The sequence below is a fragment of the Phlebotomus papatasi genome, chromosome 3 (assembly GCF_024763615.1).
Source record: "Phlebotomus papatasi isolate M1 chromosome 3, Ppap_2.1, whole genome shotgun sequence".
Lineage (NCBI taxonomy): Eukaryota > Metazoa > Arthropoda > Insecta > Diptera > Psychodidae > Phlebotomus > Phlebotomus papatasi.
The window spans coordinates 51888664-51913646 of record NC_077224.1 but is presented as its reverse complement, the minus strand read 5'-3'; the positions used below and the strand labels follow the sequence as shown (position 1 = coordinate 51913646).

The 24983-nt window shown below is 34.3% G+C and overlaps 1 protein-coding gene across 3 annotated transcripts in view; it reads right to left on the bottom strand.

Moving 5' to 3' along the window:
* Positions 1–2739: 2739 nt before the first annotated feature.
* LOC129807225 (transcription factor hamlet-like) overlaps positions 2740–24983 on the bottom strand; it is a 131124-nt gene continuing 108880 nt past the window's right edge. For 2 of the 3 annotated variants that reach the window (XM_055856343.1, XM_055856345.1), the window contains exons 6-8: positions 22000–22165; positions 15318–15486; positions 2740–5715 (exon numbers count right to left, since the gene is read on the bottom strand). In XM_055856343.1, coding sequence (XP_055712318.1) covers positions 3721–5715; positions 15318–15486; positions 22000–22165 — 2330 coding nt within the window. In that variant the 3' untranslated portion in view covers positions 2740–3720. The remainder of the gene's footprint in view (positions 5716–15317; positions 15487–21999; positions 22166–24983) is intronic. The other variant, XM_055856344.1, reaches the window with a different exon arrangement.

The window sequence follows — 24983 nt, the reverse complement described above, 5'->3', positions numbered from 1 at the left end:
TATATATTATAATTTTAAGCTCTGCTTTTGAATATTTTCCTAACATCAGATATCAATTTTTACTTATTTATATATTTATAAATATTTATATAAGTATTTCCTAAATGATTTGGATTCTTTGAATACGAAGACACTATCCGTTATAGAATTTTCCAAAGATTCTTGGGTCCCGGTCAAAATCCCGAACGCCAAAATTCCGAAAGCCAAAATCCCAAATTCTTAAAAAAAAGTCATAGCTACACCCATGATTGCACCCGCGTTTCCTGGAGGCAAAGGGAAATCTTCTGTGTCTTGGAAAATTATTCTAAACATTTTCCTACACATAATTTCATGTTCAAGATTTTAAACATTCGGGATTTTGGCGTTCGGGATTTTGGCTTTTGGGATTTTGGTTTTCAGGATTTTGGCTGCCACCGGTTTATAAGAGATTACCCAGGCGGATATTTCATCTACATACGAAAGTATCGTTGAATCATTCCTAATAAACTGTTTTTTAAATTAAAAAAAGCTCTATGGAGAGTATTCATTTTTAACCAAAAGGAGGTTTTGTTTGAGCTCGTTAGAAAAGCCTTGGAATTCCTGACAAGCCCGAACCGATTTCATTCGGTTATGAACCGGTAATGAACTGGTTTGTAACCGATAGTTTTTAATACGAATTTGAATGATATTACTCTTAACGTCCTAACCTATTTCGGATACGCTTTGAGTGAGTTATAAATCGGTTAAGAATTGAAACATGGTAAATGACATGTATATAGCATTTAAGTTACGAGTTCGAGTACTTCGCAAAGTCTTGGGACACTTTGCCACCCCTAATATTAATGTTTTTCTTTAAAAATTTCTCAAATTATCTGCGCATTTCTATTTTTTTGATGTCATTTAATTAAAATTTCATGATTTTTTTTGGAAAGTTTGAGCACTCAGAACTTAACTGTCACAAATTTTCTAGTGCTTTCAGATGCCGTCCTTTGTGTCACTAAATTTCGTAACTAATTTTGATAATTTATAAGAGATGGAAAACTTAGACTGAAAAGACTTTCCATCTTTTCAACAATGTATATTTCATTATAAACCTAAAAGCTTCAAATTTAGAAGGATTATCCTTTAATATTGAAAATCAGCATTGAATTTTTTTCTGTTAAGTGATAAACAAAATATATTTTATAAGAAGATTATATTGCTCACGAGAAATACAACACTTTTATCTTCGCATGTAAATGTCGTTAATTTTATTTTGAAAATAGGATTATTCACTTGATTTAGGCTTTGAAACATGTAGGGGAAACTGGGGCACCACCAAACACGGGGTAGTACCAAACACTGCGATATTTTAATCAGATATTCGACTTCTGAGGACAAGGCCTATAGGAATTTATAGGCACTATAGGGATGCTTGTCCATTGATAAAATGGTCGAGATAGTCCAAGTAGTTTAGAAATAAAAATTAGTGTTTGGTAGTACCCCGTGTTTGGTGGTGCCCCAGTTTCCCCTAAGTAAAGTGTATGAGACAAAGATCAATGAGGGACCAATGTACCATCCATTGGAGAAGACCCACAATAAGATGATAAAGTCCATTAGGACTATGAAGTAACGGTCCTCTTAATAGGATCACAAATAATGTAAATAAACCAACGATTAGTTAAACCATCAATTCAGTTCACTTTTACCGAACCATCTAATTAGTTATTTCCACACGGATGCCACAATAAGTAAATAAATAGTAAATAAGGACTGTTAAAGTCCTGCTTGAACTTTCTGTACACAAAAATACACATGAAGTTGTTCTACTTAATAAGTATCAGAGTTCCTAAAATTTACCCTATTTCCAAATATTTTCAGAAACCCAATATTTTGAAGGCAATAAAAATTTAAATATTGTGGTGATACAGCAAAACACATTTCTGGCTAATGAACTATAGGGTAACGTGTGGTATTTCTGGACAAGGTGCTTTTCGGGACATAATATGGGTGTTTTGGGACACATCGAAAATGCTATAAATATTTGTTTTCTAATTATTTTTAAGTTCTGTATGAAATATTAAGCTCTTTACGTATCAGATAAACATAAAACTTCTGAAATTTTATTTGATTTAAAGCGTGAAATACGCGTGAATTGTGAGTGTCACATTCTACTTTTTACAAAACCTTCAGTGTGTCAATTTTGCAGATGTCAACACAAACAGTGTTTCAAACAATTTTCGATTTAAGTCACTTTACAATTGAAATTTAAACAATTTTTTTATGAAAGAGTGAAGTTTAGACCTTCTACTTGAAGGTAAATAATCAGGCTCGGAAAAAAATTTATTTACATAATAGCGATTTTTGTCTGTCCCGAAATATACTACTTTTACTTCTTTACATAATTTTGCTATTTTTTATAAAAAATGATGTATTTTTCAAAATTTCTCGATCAGAATCTTATGGCCAGCGCACAATAACTTTTGTTTTGTAAGCATGTTTTTGACATTTCAATGAGTGTGAGTGAGACCTTGATCTAGTCATCTCCTTCACTCTTATAGGAAATTTTGAAAACATGTTTACTAACAAAATTTGTTGTGCGCTGGGCATTATTCTGGATAGCATAAGGAACATAAATATTTTTATCAACAAAGAAAAAATAATTTGAGAAGTCGTTAAGCTGTTCGAAACTTGAAAGTGCTAAAAAGTGTCCCAAAATACCACACGTTACCCTATAGCCAATCTCAAAAACGTTCCAACAATAAAAGTCAAAATTGTATCTTTTCAGATTGATTTCATGTAATTTATTTGTGAATTCAAATTGTTGATGTACCATTTTCAATATCTATAAAATAACATTTTCATCTAACTTCCTCCCATATTTTTTTTTAAATCTTACACTATTTCTTTATTTTCTTTATTTAAATATGACAGAATCCGACAATAAATTTTATGTGCTATTTCGTGATTTTTAGTTCAATGTATATTCTATGTCACATTTGGTAGTCAATTTGAGAAATCTTAAGGGATGTTTAATAATTTTTTTTTAAATAGTTTGTTTTTAGTGGAAATTGTCCTTTCGCCATTTCTTAGGAGGCCAATATAAATAATTTTATTATCTCATAAGTTATTTCAAGTGCTTGTTTTTTTTCTTCAAAAATTCTTACAGTGACTATGTGGATATTGAATAAATAAAAAAATAATTTATTGATAATATTTTCACATTTTTATTTCTTTTCATTTTTCTTGAATTTGTAAATTAACATTTTACAATATATATAAAGTCAAATGCCCCTTAGAAATAATTTATATCAGAAATTTTACTAAGTTTTTGCATCACTCTGCTCTTTGATAATTTTTTTTGTTTACTTTCTTTCTAATACAGAAAAAAATATCACTTGATTTTTTGTGAAAATAATCGATTTAGGGGTGTTCAAAAAATAGATAAATGGTGATTGTGAATTCTTTGAGTTCTTTATATAATCCAAAATAGAACTTCACTATCCCAAAAGAAACACTTCCCAAATGAAAAGCGTGGATGTTCACTTAATTGGTAGTCATTAGCTAATTTATATTAGAACTATTACTCATGAATTCAATAGTTTATTTTATTTGCTTATATCCTTTTGCAATGTTTACCATCTCTTAGATTGAAATTGATGCCTAAGGAGTGAAATTTTGTGGTAGTTATTGAGAGAATATTTTATTTATTTACAATGGTGTTATAAGATAGTGTTGTAACTAGAGATATTTGGTGAAAGCCTAAGTGGACACTTCGATGGTTTCATTATTGTTGATTGACTTCTTCGAGTCGGAATGCTCAATGTTGATGTCATTCTCGAGATCGCTAACATCATCCGCTTCAGTGGTTGTCTCAATAGCCGTAGTTCCCAAGGGTGCATACAGATGGGCTTGGGCCCCTGAATAGGTCACTTTTCCCATAAATGAACGGATTTCATCGAAATATGCATCCTCGCGCTCTCCCTCATTGGACGACGGGGAATCTCCCATGCCAATCCCTATTCCACCCGAATCTACTTCGTGCTTCTTCAGGTGTCGATCCAAGTTAGTCTGTTGCCCGAAACACCGTTCACAGAGGTGACACTTGAAAGGGCGCTCTTTGTTGTGAATATTACGGACGTGTCGTTGCAGATTGCTCGATATACTGAAAGAACGTTCGCAGTACTTGCACTTGTAAGGCTGTTCACCGGTGTGCGTTCGTAGATGGCGCGTGAGGTTAGCAGATCGTGGAAAGACCTTACCGCAGAATTTGCATGCGTACCGATCCTTATTTTTAGTGGTTCCACCACTTCCACCGCCACCGATCAGACCGCCAGTGGCACCGCCAAGGTCCGCTGTGAAGCGCCTGGCCACCATCAGGGCCTCATGGAAGGGTTTGGGCGGAAAGGGGCCATCGTTGCGGCTAAGTAAATCGAAGCCAGGACGGCCAATTTGTCCTAAAAAAGGAAAAGGTCGATGAAAGGCACCTAAGCCGGATGGTCGGTAAATTGCTTCTAATAACATTGGATGTATCGGGCGGGGATAGGCCATAGGTGGGCCAGGTGGCGACGGTGGTGGCGTGGGTCCGGGTGAGACAGATGGTGATGGACTTGCCTGGTAGGATGGTGGTGTTGAGACACGATGTACTTTGGTATCTTGCGGCGTTCTACTGCGACTACGCTTCCGCGATACAGTCAGGTCCAGGGGCTGTAGCTCTCCGAGCTGCCCATTTGTCTCCTGTCGCCGCAAGTTCTGCAACTGAGCAGACAGTGTATTAGCTTCAGGTGATGAACTAGCCTTGTTCTCTTCAACCTTATCCTGATCCTCATGTTCATCTCGTTCAGAGGATTCTTCGTGATCCGAGGACTGCCTTGGTGTTTTTACAACATCAATTTCCTTGATCCTCTTGTCTTTGGGCGTAATTGAGCGCTCCCGATGATCTCTTAGTTGAGTCTTAATGGAGAAGTCATGCAGGGTAGGGGACCTTGTATCTTCTTCTGAACTATTCCTTTCACTTCCACCATGTCCTTTCCCAGTATCCTTAGTATGCAACATTGAAATAGGTAGAGGACGGGCAGGTGATGGATGTAAATGATTCGAAGCTTCCTCCGCAGCTGAAGGGGACACCTTCAGAGAATGCCTTCTCCTTAAATGATTGTTCTGCATCTGTCTGGGCGGAGTATAACGCTCATTGTCCTGCATTCCACTTAGATCAACACTTGGCTTGGGGAAGCCAAGGGGAAACGGAGGAGCTTGAGCTGGACTTGCTGGGAATATCCCAGGTAAGCTGTGGTAGGGTGAGAAGCTGGGTGGAAAGAAGGGTGATGGCCCGCGGAACATCAGGAAGGGATTGGGTGGTGTTGTCATTGTAGCCGCTGGAACTCCCTGGCCCAAATTTGACGATGATTGCTGCTGAGCCGATGGATGATGCGGTGGTGTGACGCCTGTGGAGTCACAAAACCGCTTGTGTTTGGACAGGGATGTGACTGTGCTGAAGCTCTGTCCGCACTTTGTGCACTTTATCTGCATGCGACAATCGGCGTGCATGCGTTTGTGGCGACACAGATTGGAGAATTGGGTGTAGGCTTTTAAGCACACCTCACATCGAAAAGGCTTCACCGACGAATGGATGTGCGTGTGCTGCTTCAGACCAGACGATGTGGCAAATGTTTTACCGCACTCTGGACACGCGTGACTTCGGGCGCCCACGTGGTGAGCACGAATGTGTCGTTGTAGATTCGATGGATCAGTGAAGACCTGTAAAATACCAAAATAGAAAAGAAGCTTAGTCAAAGGGGTATTTAATTTCTCAAACTATATCGTCTTCAAATTCAAAATTTAAAAGTTTTCTATAGGGCAGGGGAAGTGTGCCAAATTTCGGACAGCTTCTAATTTCGGCCACTTTGAGTGTAATTTCGGCCATATAAATAAATTAATTAAAATTAGGTAAGTTATCTTCGAATAGTCAATGAATTCATTTTGCTTTTAAATATTTATTCATTTTAGGATGTATTAACACAAAGACCGTTAAATTTTAGGTATAATTTGAATTTAAATTGCGTTGTAAAAACTCAGTATGGAAAGAGTCTTATAAAAAATGTGACAGATCGATTATGTTTTTAGCAGTCTTGTGATTTGTGGTGAAGTGCAAAAGGTTTTCATTCGGTGTTTTTTCATGAAAATTGATTAGTTTTCATTAAAGATTGTTTCTGTTTATGTTAATAGTCAATCAATCTTTAAATTTCGGGTAAAATTTCCCAGCTGGATCCTGTATTTCGCGTAAAAAAGTATATACTTTATGAGGGTCTCTCTGGTGAGGTAGTGTTGCCTATTCCGTCCGGCAACATCTTTTGCTTTCCTAAATTTCTCATTCATTTTGTGTTCCTTTTTCAATTTCTGAGTTCTACAATATCAAGAGAAAAACCATCGCTTCTATGAAAAATATGATGTAGAAAAGTCCTTGGAAGAGTTCAGGAAGGGCAAATGGCTACGGGAATCTGCGCGTAAATTTGAGATCCTACGCTTCAGGTCTTCAGGACAAATTACATGAAAGATCTCAGGGCTTGTGGGTCATATGAAGATATTAAAGTAAATAATAAACTCGTTCTGTTTGACGTTTTGAAACTTTCTATCCGTTGCGTCACAAAAGGTGGTCAGAAAAAAGGTGACCGGTATTTTATTCAAAGTGGCCGGAATACTACCCAAAGCAATGTCCATATTATTATTAATTTTTCTATATTTTAGGAAATGATTTAAAGAAAACAAAGATGATAAACTAGTTTTCAAAGTTCCACACAAACCTCTCGAAAAGGAAGTAACAAAAAATATCAATATGAATTAAAAATATTACATTTCGAATTTAGGACTTCGGTGCTTATATGTAACTATGTCGAAATTTGGCACACTTACCCTAAAGTGATATAAGTTGGACATAGTGTTACAAGTTGGACAATTCGCCGGTACAAGTTAGACATGGCTTTTTTCTTAATAAATACAGTACAAAATTTGTTTTTAAGCACAAGGAACCAAATTATAAAACGAAAGCATTAAAATTATACAAATAAAAATGAAGTACTAAATTTATCAAGAACAAAAGCCCTGTCCAAATTGTACCATTGCATTGTCCAACTAGTACCACTTTACCCTACTGTAATTTTTGCAGCTTATTCCGTTTTCTTATTTTGCTTAGAGATAGTATTTGAGGTCCTAAATATGATCAATCTATTTTTTTTTGGCCACGCCCTTTTTCGGAACTGTGGCTTAATTATCTAGAAAGTTATGAGTATTTACAATTTACTTTGAGGATAACGCAATGTTTTAAGAACAAATTGTTTGAACTACTGTAAGTTTAAAAATAGTCCAAAGGATAGTACGAATAATTTGTAAGTATAAGCCACGCCCTCAACAAAATATATCATATTACGTGAGATTAATTAATTGATATCCAATGGACATTTAGTTTTGTCCGTTAAGTCAGTCTCTGAACTTACAATTGCAAATATTGATCATTTAAAAGTGCGTTTGCAATTATCTAAAATTGCAAACCCTTAGGGGATTAAGTTTGCAAATACTTGCGCCAATCATTGATGCTATCTTAGAATTTGGTCAGCAAGTGGAACACGCCAAAATTGCAATTCTGTCTTAAGAGTCTTTTCATGAGTCACTTTCAAAATTCATTGGACTAACAAGAGGTAAGGTGAATATGCCAAACAGAGGGCAAAATCAATATGGATTTAATGCTAAAACATCCAGCCGAAATGAGTCAATTTATATTAGAGATATCATCATCATCATCATCAATGGAATTAGTACTAGACATGAGCGAATTCGATGGCAAAATAAATTTTCCTTGACTCATTTGTTGTGTCTCGTGTTTCCCTTTCATTTTCGTCCATTTGCAACGCCCCGAAAAAAAAAGAGATCATTGCGAAATTTTTCACAATAAATACAATTTTCTTTCTTGTTCTTCTCACCAAACTCCAACCCAGGTGAATAAGGTAAAAGAAATAGGCATCATTGAATCGGGATTTTAATGGTGGAGAAAAACTTCCCAAAAAGAGTTTAATGGGAAAAAGTTAAGCACAGTAAAATCCAATTGCATCAATCCGGCTAATTTTTAATTAAACGATTCGTAATTAAAATAGATCATAGCAGATAGTGTTGGGTGGAAAGGATGGAAATTGTTACATGATGAACTGCACAGTAGTGAATGTCGAGCGATTAGAGATCGCATTATTTATAAAAGCAGCGTATATACACGGCATGAATTGCTAAAGCCATATAGTGGCTAACTCTATTAGGGCTTTTAATTGGGTACCAAAGACTTTGATTGACTGTCTACCAATTAGCAATACCACAGAAAACGCAACGAGAGTAAAAAGCTTTTTAGTACGGAGAGACAGATCGATCTCTTTGGCTATTTTGGAGGGTAAAAAAAAATGCGTGCGTTCAGCTGACCTAACTTTGCATAGTTGGAAATTCTTTGTTGTTTCCGTGGATAATCAGCCATGGGCTCAATAATATCTTCCACAATACTTTTTTGTGGTTACACTGGGCAATTGTGATCCAAGAAGTGTTTCCAAATACTGGACCACATTGCATCATTCATCAAAAACCATCTCAAATCAACTGAAATTTAATTTGAACACAAGAATTCTTTAAACATTTTCCCGAGGGCCAGGCATTTGTTCAAAGCTTCTTCCGCGATTCACGATTATTCTTTCTTTATTCTTCATGATTATTTTATTTCTTTATTCGCGTTTTTATGAAATTATCTAAAATCTGCAGCTATTTTTCATAACGAACAGCGGTGGATCACAAGAAAATAACGTAATAAATCATGAGCCTGAAGAAATTTACAAATATTTCAATTTTTTAGGCGAAAGAATTGAATTAATATATATTAAAAAAAATATGACCCGTATTATATTATTTAATTACATAGTTCACCCTTAAAAAAGCATGCTTTTCGGAATATTTGGATATGCGATGTTCGTAATATAGGGGAGACTGGGGCAAAAAGTCACAAAACGGATATATTATATTTTTTATAAGCTACCCGAACGCTCCAGAAATTTCTAATTTGCGCAGTTTTATAAGAAATTTACCGCTTTACAAGTCATTTTCCTCTATTTTGTAAGGAAATACATTTACCGAGCCGTTTTCTAAAAGGCAATTTTATAACCATTCCCAAAAATGCTGGGGCTAATAGGTTCAGAATGTGAATATAAGACATTATGTAAATATAATCACAAAACTATGTCAGGACGTGTTTTCTTCTATATATTTTTTTTAATGTATTCAGGTTATAATATCTTGATTTTATTTTATCGAAACAAAAAGAAGATTATGGCGTGGGAAATTACAGAAAATTGGCGACACTAAACCTAATTTAATGTAAAATTATGCATAAAACATTGATGCGTCTCGATATTTGTCCATAATTGTGCTTAAAATTATGTATTTTATTAATACACGCAATAAAAATCTGATGTTCTTAAGTTTTTTGAATTATGTAATGAAAAAGCAATAAATTATATTCGATATTGTTTTCTTTAATTTCCCTAGAGAATTTCAGGTTACATGCTACATCAGAAATTGTTTCGGTTTTTGCTACATTTTGCCCCATGCCTTTTGTTACTTTTTACCCCGAGTGGTCATTTTCAATAAAAGGATTTCTGGAGAAAGAATTTTTGTGAAATGCTAAAGAGGTTTCGTATTCAAAGAATCTAAATTATTTAGGAAATATTCACCAGTGCATCAATTTTGGAAAATAAATAGATAAAAATTGATAACTGCTGCAAGGAAAATATTTCAGAAACAGGGCTAAAAATTTCAAGACCTTTTATTTTCTATATTCCTTGTTCGAATTCTAAGAAACTTACGATAATGAAGAAGATCTATGGAGACAATCTATAGAAAAATTTAAGCTGCTATCTTTTTTAACTTGGAAAATATGGAATTTCGAAATTTTCGATTTGTGACTTTTTGCCCCAGGTTCCCTACTTTAAAAACTGGGCACTGTCCACTAGTTTTTAAAATACGGATGCGATAAGTCACATTTATTGAGAAATAAAGGAAAAAAATTAGTCATTACGAATCTTGGGATCGTATGAAGCATGGGCACTTTTCCCTATTCCAAAATTAGGCTCTATCTCGAACAATTGCTTTAAATTCTTTTATTCTTCTTTAAAGAATCTGCATCCGTAAATCATTTGAAGACATCATTCTTAAAGTAAATAAGAAACAAGTGAATAAAAAGCTTTGGGTTCGATTAGAAAATTTGTAATTTTCTTTATTTTTTTTATAATTTCACTTTCAATAATAAATCAATCATTCGGCAATCTTTCAATCGCGAAGCTCCAAGAAAGTCCAGTGTGATCATTGAAGGACTATTCAGTGGGTGAAGCATTAATATTGAGAAATTGACACATTTTAAATGTTAATCGAGAAAATTAATTACCATGTGAGGGATCATGTGATTTGCAATAAGAAAAGAACAGCACTGATCGCGTTACTGTCGTTTTCAAAATGGATTGTTTCTTACACATTGGGAGGTCAAGGGGTAAGTGAATGTGTTATAAATTAAACCGCAATAAAACGTGTGATCGAGGAATTTATGCGTTACTTTTTCGGCCTCTCCTCAAATTCGATGCTCCACCGCATATTTGTGCCTCATGGGGTTATTGAGTCAGCATGTAGTCTCTAAGGTCAGTAATTGATATTGTCGAATAGTTTTTAGCTCTTTTCAGTCTTTGCTGACGATGGAATGAAATCTTGAGGAGACCTAAAAATCGCTTCCTCGCTTTTTAAAGCGCGCGCACACTTCACGTGTTCAATATTACACAATTTATCAGTTTAGTAAAAGAATTCTTTCGACATTATACAAAAAAAAGAGAGGCACCCATAATGTCGCTATAAAACTTGAAGGCAATAAAAGACATTTATCAACGGTCTTTCCAACATTTAATAATTAAAATAAATGATCACGCATTCAATCGATTTATCTGTCACTAATTGAGTTAGAAGAGAAATTAAAAGATACATTTTCTATTGCAGCCCACACGCTCATTTACGAGGAATAAATGACTAAGATCGAAAAACAATCCTTTCCATTTTATATTTTAAGCTATTTACTTTTTATCTTGCAAAAACTGATACACGCAATTAACTCCAAAGTTGATGAAAAGATTGAATTATCTCACCAGATCTCTATCGACTTTTTTTTACACCAATCCGTCTGAAAACTTCTTGGAAGTGGAAGGAGTTAAAATCGAATTAAAACACCGAATCGTCTGCTTTTGGGTATTGATAATTAAAATGCAGAAACACTGCCCGTCATCAGATTCTTCACATGATCTTGAGGAGTTAACAAGTTAATTTTTGAAGATTTTACTGCTGGCAGAATACAATTTTGTCATCGATTGATGTTTTCGTGATATAAGATATTTAAATTTTCAACATTTCAAGCAGCTGAATAAATTTTCTCGATTAATTAACTACTCCTCACTTCTACAGTTGCTGCCGTAGAAAATCTGAGAATTTTATTCTGATTGGATGTTTTGCATGATTCTTATCACAATCACTAGAATAGTTTTTATAGTTTTCTCACATTTCAAAATATTTTCGCGTTCTAAATGATCCATTAAAAGAGAATTTCCATCTTGATTTACATAAATTATTTAACATTTTACAACGTTCTATTGAAAGGTAAGGTGTACTAAAACATTAGCGTTAAATTCTGCTAATTAATAACCATTGTAAATTATACTAAACTCAGATGTTTATGTAAAAATCAATTAAATCTATTTGATTTTAACCTGACACAATTTAGAAATGAAGTCTAATTCGTCATAAAAAAAAAACAATCTTATAAAACAACAGATGTAATTCTATTTTATTTTCCTTTTATCAAATCAAAGGTATACTTGAACAAATTTTATCAAATAAATAATAAAATACGACTTGAATAATTTTTTTTTAAATATTTGACAAAATAGAACAAATTATAAAATTTATGGAGTATATTTTGAATTTTTGAAAATAATGGCAACTGGCAACTATTCCCAAAACTGTGAATAGTGTAACTTTCGTTAGGCAACGGAAGATTAAAACGCTGAATTAAATAATAATAATAATAGTAGGGGAAAGTGGGGCACCTTCGAATTGGAGCAGCTTTAAAATTGAGGTATTTTTTCTCTTTTTCAAATGTAACTGATCCTTATCATCATGCGATTTATTTTCACATTTCCTTTGTAGAGCTAAATTATCCGATAAAAAGATCCAGTTAAATTCAAAAATCGGAAATAAAAGCTCAATTATAAAGGTACCTCATTTCAAAGGTATCCCACATCCCCCTAATAAATACAGGGAATAAAAGAAATGAATTACAATTTTTTATCTTTTTTTCATTTTTTTGAAAATTATTCGCCGTTAGGGTGGTGTCACCATTCTCGCCAGTGACCCACTTGTAGCCACCTATAGTTAAATCGACGAAAAATCATATAATATGAGTAATAAAAAAGAAATCAGGAAGAAAAAGCAACGCTGAATATATTTTTTCAATAATATTGTCCAAAATAATTGCGTCTAGACCTTATCAAGTAGGTGGCGAGAAGTGGTTATTTTTGAATTAAAAAAAAAATATTTTTTTAAGTAATCCACCGTTAAATTAAGGGACTATTACTTAGATATATCTATAGAGAACATATCTAAGTAACTTTGTGTCAAATTTAAGTTACTTTTTAATAAGGGTTTAAAAATTATAATTAAAATAATTTCAGTTTTTCTTAAAAGTGGCGATAAGTGGTTACTCCACCCTATTTTCCACTTTTTATGAATTTAAGGGATTTTCCGTCGTTTCCGTTCTGGAGGATGGAATTGACGCTAAGACGGCGATGGCCGCATGAGGGTGAGACAAAAAACAGATATGACAATAAACGAATCAATCAATCAATCAATCATCTTTTGCATGATATTTTCTTTAGTCTTTAGTCTAATCTCTACACACTAGGAGCAAATGAAATATTGATGAATTATGTTGATGATACTTCAATTGACTTAAAAAAAATTCCAATACTTATTTAACTATATTTCATTATGTTTTAAATGATAATTCCTCAGAAATAATTTGGGAATTTGCTCTAGGCACTTCAAGTGTGACATCCCTCGTTATGACCTATTTTAAATTTCTTTACATATTTTCTAATTCCTCATATCACCCACATGGAGTCAAATATTTGTGAAAGTTAAGAATTTTAAGGTTTTCAATTTCTTAACGTCGCGTCGGTTCCATCGTTCTGTTTATCTGTCTGTTAACAAACTGACACGCTAAAAGATAGGAGATATCAAGTATTAGCGTTTTGTGAAACCCCGCCAAATATCAACCTTTGCATCATTATTTTTAATCATGTCCAATTTTGTTCATTTATTTGTTTTCGAATTTAGATCTTTCTTATAGTTTTAAATCCAAATCCATTATTTTCTATTTTATTTCGAAAGCAGAGCAACGATTTTTTTTTAATTCAAAGAGTCAAAATGGTAGAGTAGTACCTCTGTGATGCAAATGTGTCAGATTCCAATCTCCTTTAGATCACAAGAACTTTTTCTGGTGTAAAACATATTCGAATTAATGCAGTGAGTATGATTCCACAGGGCATGGAATTGACAATCCTATCACCTAATAATAAAATAATAATGCATATCTAGAATCTTTCTTACCGGGGGGCTGAGTTCTCTAATATCAACAAGACTGATATTATTATTAAACATTTTGAGCATTATGTCGAAAATTTTGATTTTTTGTGCTCCAGATATTTCGAAAATAAGTTATATTAAAAACAAATCCCCTTTAGAGGACGTTTTGAATTAGGCTATTCTATTCTGACTACTGCTCAAAATCCCAAAAGCCAAAATCCCGAAAGCACAAAATCCCGAACTCTAAAATCCTAAAGTGAAAATCCCGAAAGCCTAAATTCCGAATTCTTAAAAGTGTCATAGCTAGGGGAGACTGGGGCACATGTAACCATTTTCGATAGATGCGAATTTGAGGTGATTTTCCAAGGACACCGTGATTTTTTGGAAAATATTTCTTAGCTCATGTTTTACCCTTGGGTATAGGCAATTCGTCGAGGGTAATGCGGATGCTGGAAAACAATTGAGTTTTCCATAAAAATAAAATTTGTGTCACTGTGCATTTTTCTCTTTTCACAAAATACCTGGGGTAGAAGTAACCACTTTCTGGGGAGGATGTAAACACCTTTTTTCCCACCCTTGAAATTAACTTTGCACCACTTTGGATTATTTTAATTACTTAAGAGATATATAAAAACTGTATATTTTTCAAAAAATCACGACACTTTTTACAAAAAAATAATTAAAATAGCAAAAAAACTAAAAGCATGCATATCAAAGACATTTTTCAATGGATTTTCCCCATATTTTGACATCATGTGACTTTTTATTGAACACAGCGCCACCAATTTTTTTCGTAATCTATGAATTATAGATATTTCGCATGAAGGTCAATTTCCCGCTCTTTTACCTACTCATTTTGTGAAATTGAAATTGCCTGTTTACATCTACCCCAAATGCTGTTTTCTGACCAATTATTAATTCTTTTGAAATAATGAGAATCTCAATTTGTCTAGTAAATCCATAAATATAATTTTAAAAGATGTAGGAAAGAACTGGTATTGCTACATTTCGATTATTTTACACAGTTTTTAATTTCCAGGTGGAAATCCAAATGACCAAAATAATTGAAATATCAACATTTTCGGGAAAAATAATTCTTATTTTTAAAGTATTAGGATTTTATTGACCAATTCTTCTGTGGACATACATCCCCATGCTATCCCCTATGAATGCTTATGGGTTTTATCCTCTGGAGTCTTAAAATTATTGAAAAAAATCACAGTGTTTACAACTACCCCAGATTACTACTGCCCCAGTTCCCCCTATACCCAGGATTGCAACCGCGCTTGCTGGAGGCAAAGGAAAATTTGCCGTGTCTTGGGAAATTATTCTATACATTATTCTCCGTATAATTTCATCCATTTCAGGGTTTTAAACATTCGGGATTTTGGCTTTCGGGATTATGGCTGCCTAGTTCATATAAATTTGGCAAATTAGTATTAAAAAATGTTGGTTGCCTTAAAGACCCTCGCTCTCCCCTAATTTATGAATAATTTCGAATTAGAAGTAAAACAGTTTTTAGCACCTAAAGGCAGAGACCTAATCTCTTTTTCAAAACATAAAATAGTTTGTAAAAAAATCTTTTAGATTTACTTACACAACATCGGTATTCAGTTTAGGATTTTGAAAAAAATGATTCTAAAAGTTTCAATAAAAAATCTTACATCTGAAAATACCTTTGTACAATTCTCGCAGGGATATTTCCTCAGCTCTCCATGAACTATAGCCCTGTGCCTCAGCAATATCGGCCTATAGCTGTATGCTTTTAAGCAGGTGTCACAGCGAAATGCGTCTTTTGGATAATGATGTGATATTATTAGATGTTCATCGAGTCTGTAAATATGATAAAAATTTATTTTATTATCTTTTGGGATCTAAAAGGCCAAAGGAGCTATTGTCAAACTTCATATCAGGGAATGTCGCAATGGGAAATTAACCCGGTGTTAGGGGCAATGTTAGTCACCCTCAATGTCACGTGTAAGACATCCAACAAACTATGAGATTTATTATTCAATTTGTCATGTCTCATCCCCAGACGATAAAAAAAAGAGTTCGTCTCTAATTATCGATAGCAATTCGCTTTTTCTAACGAATTTCTAGAGGGGGGCCCTAGGGTGAAGAAAAAATGTAGGTGTCAACTTTTACGTTCTTTCCTGACTTTATCGCAACAAAGCATCAGAGACGAAAGCATCAAAGTTGTAATGTTAAATCTGTTTTTGTATGCTCACAATATAGCATTAAATATTACTGGTGTGTGCAGCCAGAACACGAGGGACAGTGACATTTTCATATTTCTAAACCATCTATTATTCATTGGACTGGATGTAGCAAGGTGTCAACCTAGGAAATAATGTCTTCCATGTGTCCAATTCTCACGTGGCGACAGTTGAGGGTGAAATTTAATCGGTGTGTTTGTTGAAAATTAAATCAAATTGCGAGAATTTCTCTCTGCCATTATCCTAGAAGTCATCAGGATTTGTGCAACACCTAACGTTTTAAGCATAAAGTTAAACGTGATGGGAATCGGGGATATTCATGGTGTATTAAAATTAATAAATTCAATAACACCCTCTCTTTTTTTATGATTAACTACAATTCCATTGTTATTAGATTGTGTGACAAACAATTTATGCTCAAATTTGATTTATTTTCATCAGCGCAAAATACTCCAAACGCCTCGCAAATGAACTTTATGCACTCTAATGGCATTAAAAGTCATCAAAATGAGACATGACTCATGCAGATGTCGATATGCATTCAAAAGACATATTTGAAAACTCATAAAACACCCGCACTGTCTGGACGCTGAGAGAGTGCTTCTTTCGCCACATAAAACACTCCAAGATCTATCAATTTGCATTTTGCCCATGTGACATTTTGAGCATTGTCAAAAGGTGGGTGGCTTCTAATGCCGTCTCCAACTCTTCCTTTTTTTTCACCATAATGTTTCACATAGTTATAACCGCCAGCAATTGTAAATATCAGTGTAAATTTTTAACCACGATCCAACCCATAAATATTTTCCCTATTGTTCCAACACTTATTGATTAAAGCGACAAGCGTGATTGTGTACTTATGGAAAATGATGGGATTGATGAACAAGAAAAATCACCCTGACTAATTACTATTCTGGGCAATAATTGGCAAAATCTCATTAATTATTCACATTATTATTTCTCCACCTTCTCACCATTCAACAATTTTGATTGCCAGAAGGGCTGATGATTTCTACCCAACACGCCACACTTCTACCATTTCTGGTCATCTAATTCAATATGAAACCACCAATTGACCAGCCTTAGTAATTTCAAAACACGAAGGGTTTGTAAGGGACTTTTTTCCCATTGGAGAAAATCACATGAAAATTCTTTAAACATTTGCGTGCATCTGAATTTCTGATGCATTGCCAAGCAGTTTTTTTCATCATCAATTCACTATTTATTAATTTACATCACGATATAACACTCATGAAGGGCTTTTAGTCATTAGAGAGAAAACACCGATTCCCACAATGTCGATGTGATTTCAATTAATTAACAACAAACAGGGTAGAAGAGATGAGTCCTGGTGGAAATCACGAAAACCTGAATACCAAAAGCCCAAAACCCGAATAAGGCGAAATTCCGAATGGATCGGAATCCTGAATAATCAAAATTCCGAAAAGGACAAAATTTTGAAAGGGTTAAAACCCCGATTGGTTCAAAATTCTAAACGGATCGAATATCCGAATGACCAGAATCCCGAACGGGACGAAATCCTGAAAGGGCTAATATGTCAAATGGCTCAAACTCAAACTCCCGAAAGGGGTAAAGTTCCGAATGGATTATAATCCCGAAAGCCAAAATCCAGAATGGGTTGAATACCCAATTGGCCAAAATTTCGAATGGGATAAAATCCCGAAAGACCAAAATACCGAAAGGATCAAAATCCCGAAGGGGTCAAAATTCCAAATGTATAGAAATAGTGAAAAATCAAAATTCTGAAAGATTTTAAATCCCGAACAGTACAAAATTCTGAAAGATTAAAATTCTGAAAGGGTCAAAATCTCGAATGAGACAAAAGCCCAAATGGATCAAAATCCTGAATGCCCAAAATTATAAAAGGATCAAAATTCCGAAAGGGTCAAAATCCTGAATGATCAAAATTCCGAATGAGACCAAATCCTGAATGGATCAACATCTCGAATGATTTCGAAGTCTAATCGAAAAGCTTAATGATTAAAATTCTGTAAGAGTCAAAATTCCGAAAGGGTCATAATTCTGAATGGGACAAAATTCCGATTGGATGAAAATCCCGAATGAATCCAGACAATCCGGATCCAAAATGGTCAAAATCCCGAATGGATCGAATTCCCGAATGATCAGAATTCCGATAGGGACGAGATCCCGAAAGGCGGAAATCTTGAATGTGTCAAAATCCGGATTGTTTCAAAATTCTGAATAGGCCGAATACAAGAATGATCAAAATCTCAAACGGGACGAAACTCTGAAAGGATCAATATTATTAACGAGTCAAAGTTCCGAAAGGGGTAAAAAAGCGAATGGATCAAAATCCCGATAGCTCAAATCCAGAATAATGGGTTGAATACCCAAATGGCCAAAATCTTGAATGAGATAAAATCCCGAAAGACTGATTTACCGAAAGGATCAAAATCTCGAATAAGACAAAATTCTGAATGGATCAAAATCCCAAATGGTGAAAATCTCGAATGAATCGAAATCTTTAATGATCAAAACTCCGAAAGAGTCAAAATTCGGAAAGGGTCATAATCCTGAATGGGACAAAATCCTGAATGGATCAAAATCCCGAATAAATCCAGATCCCGAATGATCAAAATCTCGAATGGATCGAAATCCTGAATGATCATAATTCCGTGAAAAAACAAAATTCCGAATCGATTGAACGAAATCTGGAATGTGTCACAATCCGGATTTGTTCAAAATTCCAACAGAGTTAAAAAATCACGAACGGATTAAAATCCCGTATAAGTAGAAATTCGGAATGATCAAAATCCTGAATGAGTCAAAATCAGACCAAAGGCGCGAAAGTAAAATCCTGAATTGGTTAAAATCACCAAATTGTCATAATCCCGGATGGGCTAAAATTCCGAAAGACCAAAGATCCGATAGCGTAAAATCTTCAATGCGTAGAAATTTCAAAATTGTCAAATTTCCGAATGGTCCAAAATTCTTAAAACCCGAAATTTCGTATACTTTGATATCCCAAAGAATAGAAATCCTAAAGACTCAAAAATCGGTTCATTAAATTTAAAAACTTAAATTACTAAAATCGAACTTGACTAGTCTTTGATTTATGTTACAAGTCTGCTAAAAATTGAAGAATTGCAGATGATTTCATTACAGTTTATTAAAGTAATCTCCTATAGGAGGTAATACATATTGTAGTAAAAAATCAAGATTTCAAAATTAAGTATAGGAACGTGATTATATTAAGACAGAACTTCTTCAAATCATCCTTTAATGTCTTTTTGAAAAGATTTAGATTAAAAAGACGTTTTGTATTCCGTTCTAAGCGTCTCAATATAATAACTAAAGAGTTAAAAAAAAATTTGTTTAAACGAATCTCGGAGTCGGTCAGAAGGGAGTTCTACGACCCTAATTATTGCTTCCAAAGCTTATAATAAAACTTACTATTCGTTTTATACTTTCATGCAAAAGCTTTTTGAATATTTATATGCTTTATTAAAATTCTAAATATTTTTCGAAACTTCAAATCCAATTCTTATACTAAAATGAGTACAAGACGTGCTTAAAATTTATAAATAAGTATAAAGGGCTGCGTGTTGAACAACCTTGGTTTATATTCGAATTACTGAAAGACACTTTAATTTTTCCCCAAAGAAATTAACTAACACAAAACACCATAAAATTTTCTTTGACAAGGAAAGGGACAGATAATCCTAACCGGCTTATGTAGGTGAGATTCTTAACGTGAGCTAACTCGGAGTGCATGCAAATTCGATTTAGAGCTGAAGTTGGGAGACGCCATTCAGTTATCTTGAATAAAATTCGTGAAATTATACAAATTTTGTATTTAAACCAAAATATCAAGGATTTGGATGAACTGACAGAAAAGTGTTATATGGGTGAAATGTAGACCAGAATGTTCTCTATAATTTTTCCATAGAACATGATCTCATCGATTACTCAGAAGCCAAGATAAGCGAGGTTTTTTGTTTCTTAACTCGTTTTTTTCATCCAGAGTGCCCCAAGTGTTCATTTGTTGAACTTCAACTATATCAAAGAATTGTTGTATTTTGCGGGACTTTCCATTTAAAACCCTATTTTAAGTGTCTTGGTGGAGTAGAGGCAGTCAAATTGGCATCTGAGTGATTTCAAAGCGTTATTATTGGAAAAATCAATTTTTTCACACTTAAACGGCAAAATCGGAGTGATAGCGTAGTCTGACCGGAAAATGATGTAAGGACGAAATGTAGAGACAAATGTCCTCTACAATTATGTCGAAGTAATCATCAAAATCGGTTCAGCGACAGTCGAGATAAGTGAGGTTATGTGATATTGAAATTCGTTTTTTGACTGTGGCGCCCCTGGTGTTGGTCCCACGAAGTTCAAATGTTCTAGAAAGTTGTAGTATTTGGTGAGATCTTTCGTTTAAGCCCTCATTCATCAAAATCGGTCACATAGAACCGGAGATATGATTTTTTGAATTTTGTGAACTTTGACCCCTCATATCTCCGGTTCTATTGAAACCACAGCGCACATACGCACCATTTTGGAAACGTCCTAGACTGGACTACAACATACTAAAATTTCATTAACTTGCACAATGCCGTTTTTGAGAAAAGTGACTTTGAATTTCGATGAATTTTGACGCTATCACAGCGCCACCTGTGGTGACTTTTTGAACTTCCATCTGAAAGTGCTCATCGAGACGAAACCAAAAAGGTAAAATTTATGTCGATATGTTAATTAGAACCGGAGATAGAGGCCGGTCAATGTTCGAACTTTGACCCCTTATAGCTCGGGTCAGGGGTTATGGATCGACTTAAGGTTTTTTTTGTTTGATAGGTATAACCAACGGCTACAACATACTAAAATTTCAGCCCGATTGCATAAGGAATTTTTGAGTTATTTAACTTTTAAGATTTAAAAATGTTCTTTTTAATAATAGCGCCCCTAGCGGTGGTTTTATGAACTTGCGATGTTAGAAAGGGAAGTGGCATTTCACGAGAGCTTTCCAAAAAGCCCTCATTTTTTAAATTCTGACAATTAGAACCGGAGTTATGGCCATTTTAAGAAATTTTTTTTGGACCCTTATAGCTCGGGTCAGGGGGGTCGAGGGACCTTAAGTTTGGTATTGATGGAAAGCTCTAAGGCCCAGCTATAACATACTAAAATTTGAGCCCGCTCGATGCCATAGGGCTGGAGCTATTGAGAAAACAAAAAAAGGGGGGTCCTCAAAATGGCGGAAGGAGGGGTGGGGGGTGGGGGGTCAATGCACCATGTTGCAATTTTCATACGATATTTAACCTTTGCCGAAAACCGCAAGTCGATATCTTTTTTAGTTTAGGAGCTATTAAGCTCCAAAGAGCGGCCGGCCGGCCGGCCGGGAACGTAACTTAGCCCCCCATATATTCGTGATCAGAAAGTGGCGAAACACATTTTGGCCAAGTTTGAGCGCGATCGGAGGACATGAAATTTTGTTAGGATTATAGTAGGTGAGATTGTTAAGAATCTCACCTAATAGTATGTAGGCTCAAGTAGAAGCCTTTTGAATCGTAAGATCTATTGAGCCGGTATCTCTCCAGAATAATGGGGTCAAATGGAAAGACGCTAAAGAGCTAATTACTTGTCGAAATACAAACTAATTATGGAGGGTGACTACCGAATTAAGTGGGTGACAGCCGAGGTGATTGTCACGATGTATAATCAACACTTTAAGCCCCCAACAATCAGTCATTTGAAATTCTCTCACTAAATTGCTACTCTCTTAATGGATAATTGCTATTAATCGAGATAGAGGACTTACACATGTCTTTTGGTAAATGCAAGGAAAACAAGGAGGATTTTCTTACAGTGTACTTCCCTAATAAATAATACTACCAGGGAAAATCCGTGAGATTGTCTGTTGGAGTTATCTTCTGTTGACAATCTCTTTTACTAAATATGTACCTTTTGCCCAGTGAACTGATATTCAATTTTTCGTTATGTACTTTAAGAGTGCTGAAATATGATGGTTAATTCCAGCAGGATTCAATATTTGCAGTGAATAAATAATAAATGCCCCGTGCTTGCGCATTCATTGAGGCCTGATATATCAGAATGACAATTATTAATAGCTTGTTAAGCCATTGTACACACTCACTGGTCAATATCTTGACATTGTCGATCACATACAACGCATTTACAGTCGATGCCGTCCTCGTCGTCACTTTCTGGATCCGGTTGACCGCCTGATTCCGCTTTGATGTTGTCCAAATCATTCGATGAAGTGACGAAATCTTCTTCTCCTGTTCCACTGTGTTGAGAACCTTCAATCAGACATTAATAAAAGTCAATGAGAATTTCTTTTTCAATAAATGTACAGTTTTGAATTATTATAGCTATTATGGAGTATAATTGTTGGTAATTTGCATCTTGAATATCGTGGCAATTTTTCAACAATAATTTGAAAAATTTCTATGAACATGTGTAAATTATACACATTGGGAACAAGTAATTGTGTTAGAATTACACAAGGAATTTCTAATATTTTATACTAAAGCCAACAGAGCGGCGAACGCATGATATGTACCTTATTTCTACTTGAATAACAAGCATAATTACTCGTTATTATTATTATTATTTAATATTGATTCTTTAATGTGTGAAAGTTACACATTTCTTCTGTGTTATCTACAGTAGTTTTCACCTAAGAAATGAACGTTTTGATGAAAACAAATTTGTTTATTATTCTTTATGGGTAAATAATACATATTTTAGATAGCATATTTACAAAAACTTGTTTCTAAAATGTTTAAAAACACAGAACTTATAACGAAAAATTTGTTGTGTAAATATTACACAAAAAATCAAATTTATTTTTTATTTTTATTTGTTTTCATCCCCAAATTTTTATGTGTATTACAAAACAAACAGTGTAACATTTACATATTTTTTCTCTGCTATCTTAAACAAATATCACTCAATAAAAAAAAATTGACTGATGAAATAATGTTAAAGTGATAAATTTATTATTTGTCAAGTAAATTTATATTTCTTTGTCAATTTCTTTTACATTGTCTTCTAATACAGCACATGTGCAGTAATTTCCTGACCATGGTGGATGCTGAAACAGTGGTTAAAAAGAGGCAAAAACCCCACCCAGCAAATGTCTCATAATCTCTTCTCTATCAGCCCCAGAGTGGGCAATATATTCTCAACCTAATTACACATTTCTTGCGCAAGTGTATTCGCGCGCGCGCCGAAGCGCGTATACAATTGTTAATATGTCTTTTACAATTACAGAATATTTCACAACAATTAACACTAGTTTGCCTGCGGGAAGATCTAGTCTAATATAAATACCGCACCGGTGCAAATTTATTCGGACACTGATGCTATCACCTTATGCATGGGATAATTCGAGGATGGAGCTTTTTTTTTATCCACTACCAATTTTATTTTGATGAGATTAGACGTGTGCTTTATTGCTCAAATTTTGCCTACAATGTCATTAGCCTTTTGGCTAGACCCATTAAGCGGAAGGTCATAGATCTTTACAATATTTCGCTCTTACTATTATTATAGAGCTCCACGGTTGCAAGAGTAAATTTGAATGTAAAATTTTTATATTTTTCTTAATGATTTCCTCAATTTCCATTTTTTTACTGTTCGGACGCCACAGAGAGAGTGCTATATATATATAATCTCTCGATTTTGAGTTACCCCTTAAGAGGACAAATTTTAGTGTAATTTTAGAAATCCGAAATTTCTCGGTTTTTTTTTGTAATCACGTTGCTTGTCCGTTTTGCAGTAGGGGAGACCGGGGAGGTTTGGGACAGGGGTAGTGTGGGACAAGGCGATTTTTTCAATTAATTTTTGAAATATATGGGATTTAACCATTACTGTATCGTAGGCAATATTAAGATGTATCTTGACTAAAAGAATGGATATCCTCAGTTTTATTATTTTAATTCTATGAACATTTTTTTGAAAATTGATAAAAATCGTATATTCTGACGTCTCAGTTTTCCACTTTGTATTTTATATCAGCGATATATAATCAAAACTTTTTTAACTCATTAGGTAGCAGTGTAATCTAGGAAGATATTTTTATAAAAGTTTCAGAGATTATACGCTTTTGTTTTTTACATAAAAGTTTTAAATACCAAAATTACACGTGGAGATGTTTGGGACACCTGAAAGGGGATGAATGGGACGTTGATTTTCGACAAGATTGTAGGTGGTATGCAATTGTTTATTGTCAAAATGAAGAGTAATGCCCAGTTTATACTGAAAATCTCCCTCTTGTGCAAAGTTTACCAGTAGAGCAGATTTCTCTAACTACAGAGACAATTAAATCATCAATGTCTTGGGAATCAATAATTCCTTCTCAGAGGATATTCGATCTTTGCCCAATCTAGTTAAAAACTATTTTTTTCGAAAATTTCTCGAACAATTTTTCCAGAAAAGGCAAGGCGAGAGCTAATTCAGAGAAATAATGAGAAAAGAAGGTACAATGCAGTTGTCGTAAAAACAAACAGGAATCCATCAATGAGTTCAAAACTAAGAATTGCAAGAAAATCTACTCGCCTGAGGAATTCGATAATCATGATTGCAATATTTAGAATAAAAAAAAAAAGAAAAGAAAGGTAGATGGAAAATAAGAAGAAAATACTTTAAATAATTGATTGACAATAAATGACTCTACTGTACAAATAAAATTGATATTAATTTCTAAGCGTAAATAAAAGATGAAACATTTTTATTTCTATCAGAAATATTTTTAATCTGGTATTTAAAATCAATTAACATGTTCCAGTAATACAAATTATGCGAGAAAAAACGCGTCCCAAACATCGCCTTTTGCGTCCCATACTGCCCCACATCGAGGAGGTTTGGGACAAAACGTCAAGTTAAATGTTTTTTATCTTCTCCAAGAAAACTCAGTTGTTTTCCAAGTTCTATCGAGTACTTTTTATAAAGTCAATACCCATAAGTATTCTATAAACCGCATAAAATTGTGATACACTATCGTTGTTTTTTGGAATAGTGTCTCAAAGTCAAAACATGAAAAAGTGTCCCAAACCTCCCCGGTCTCCCCTAGACATTTCTAGAGGTCCAGTGGTTGCAGATAGCCACCTGGAA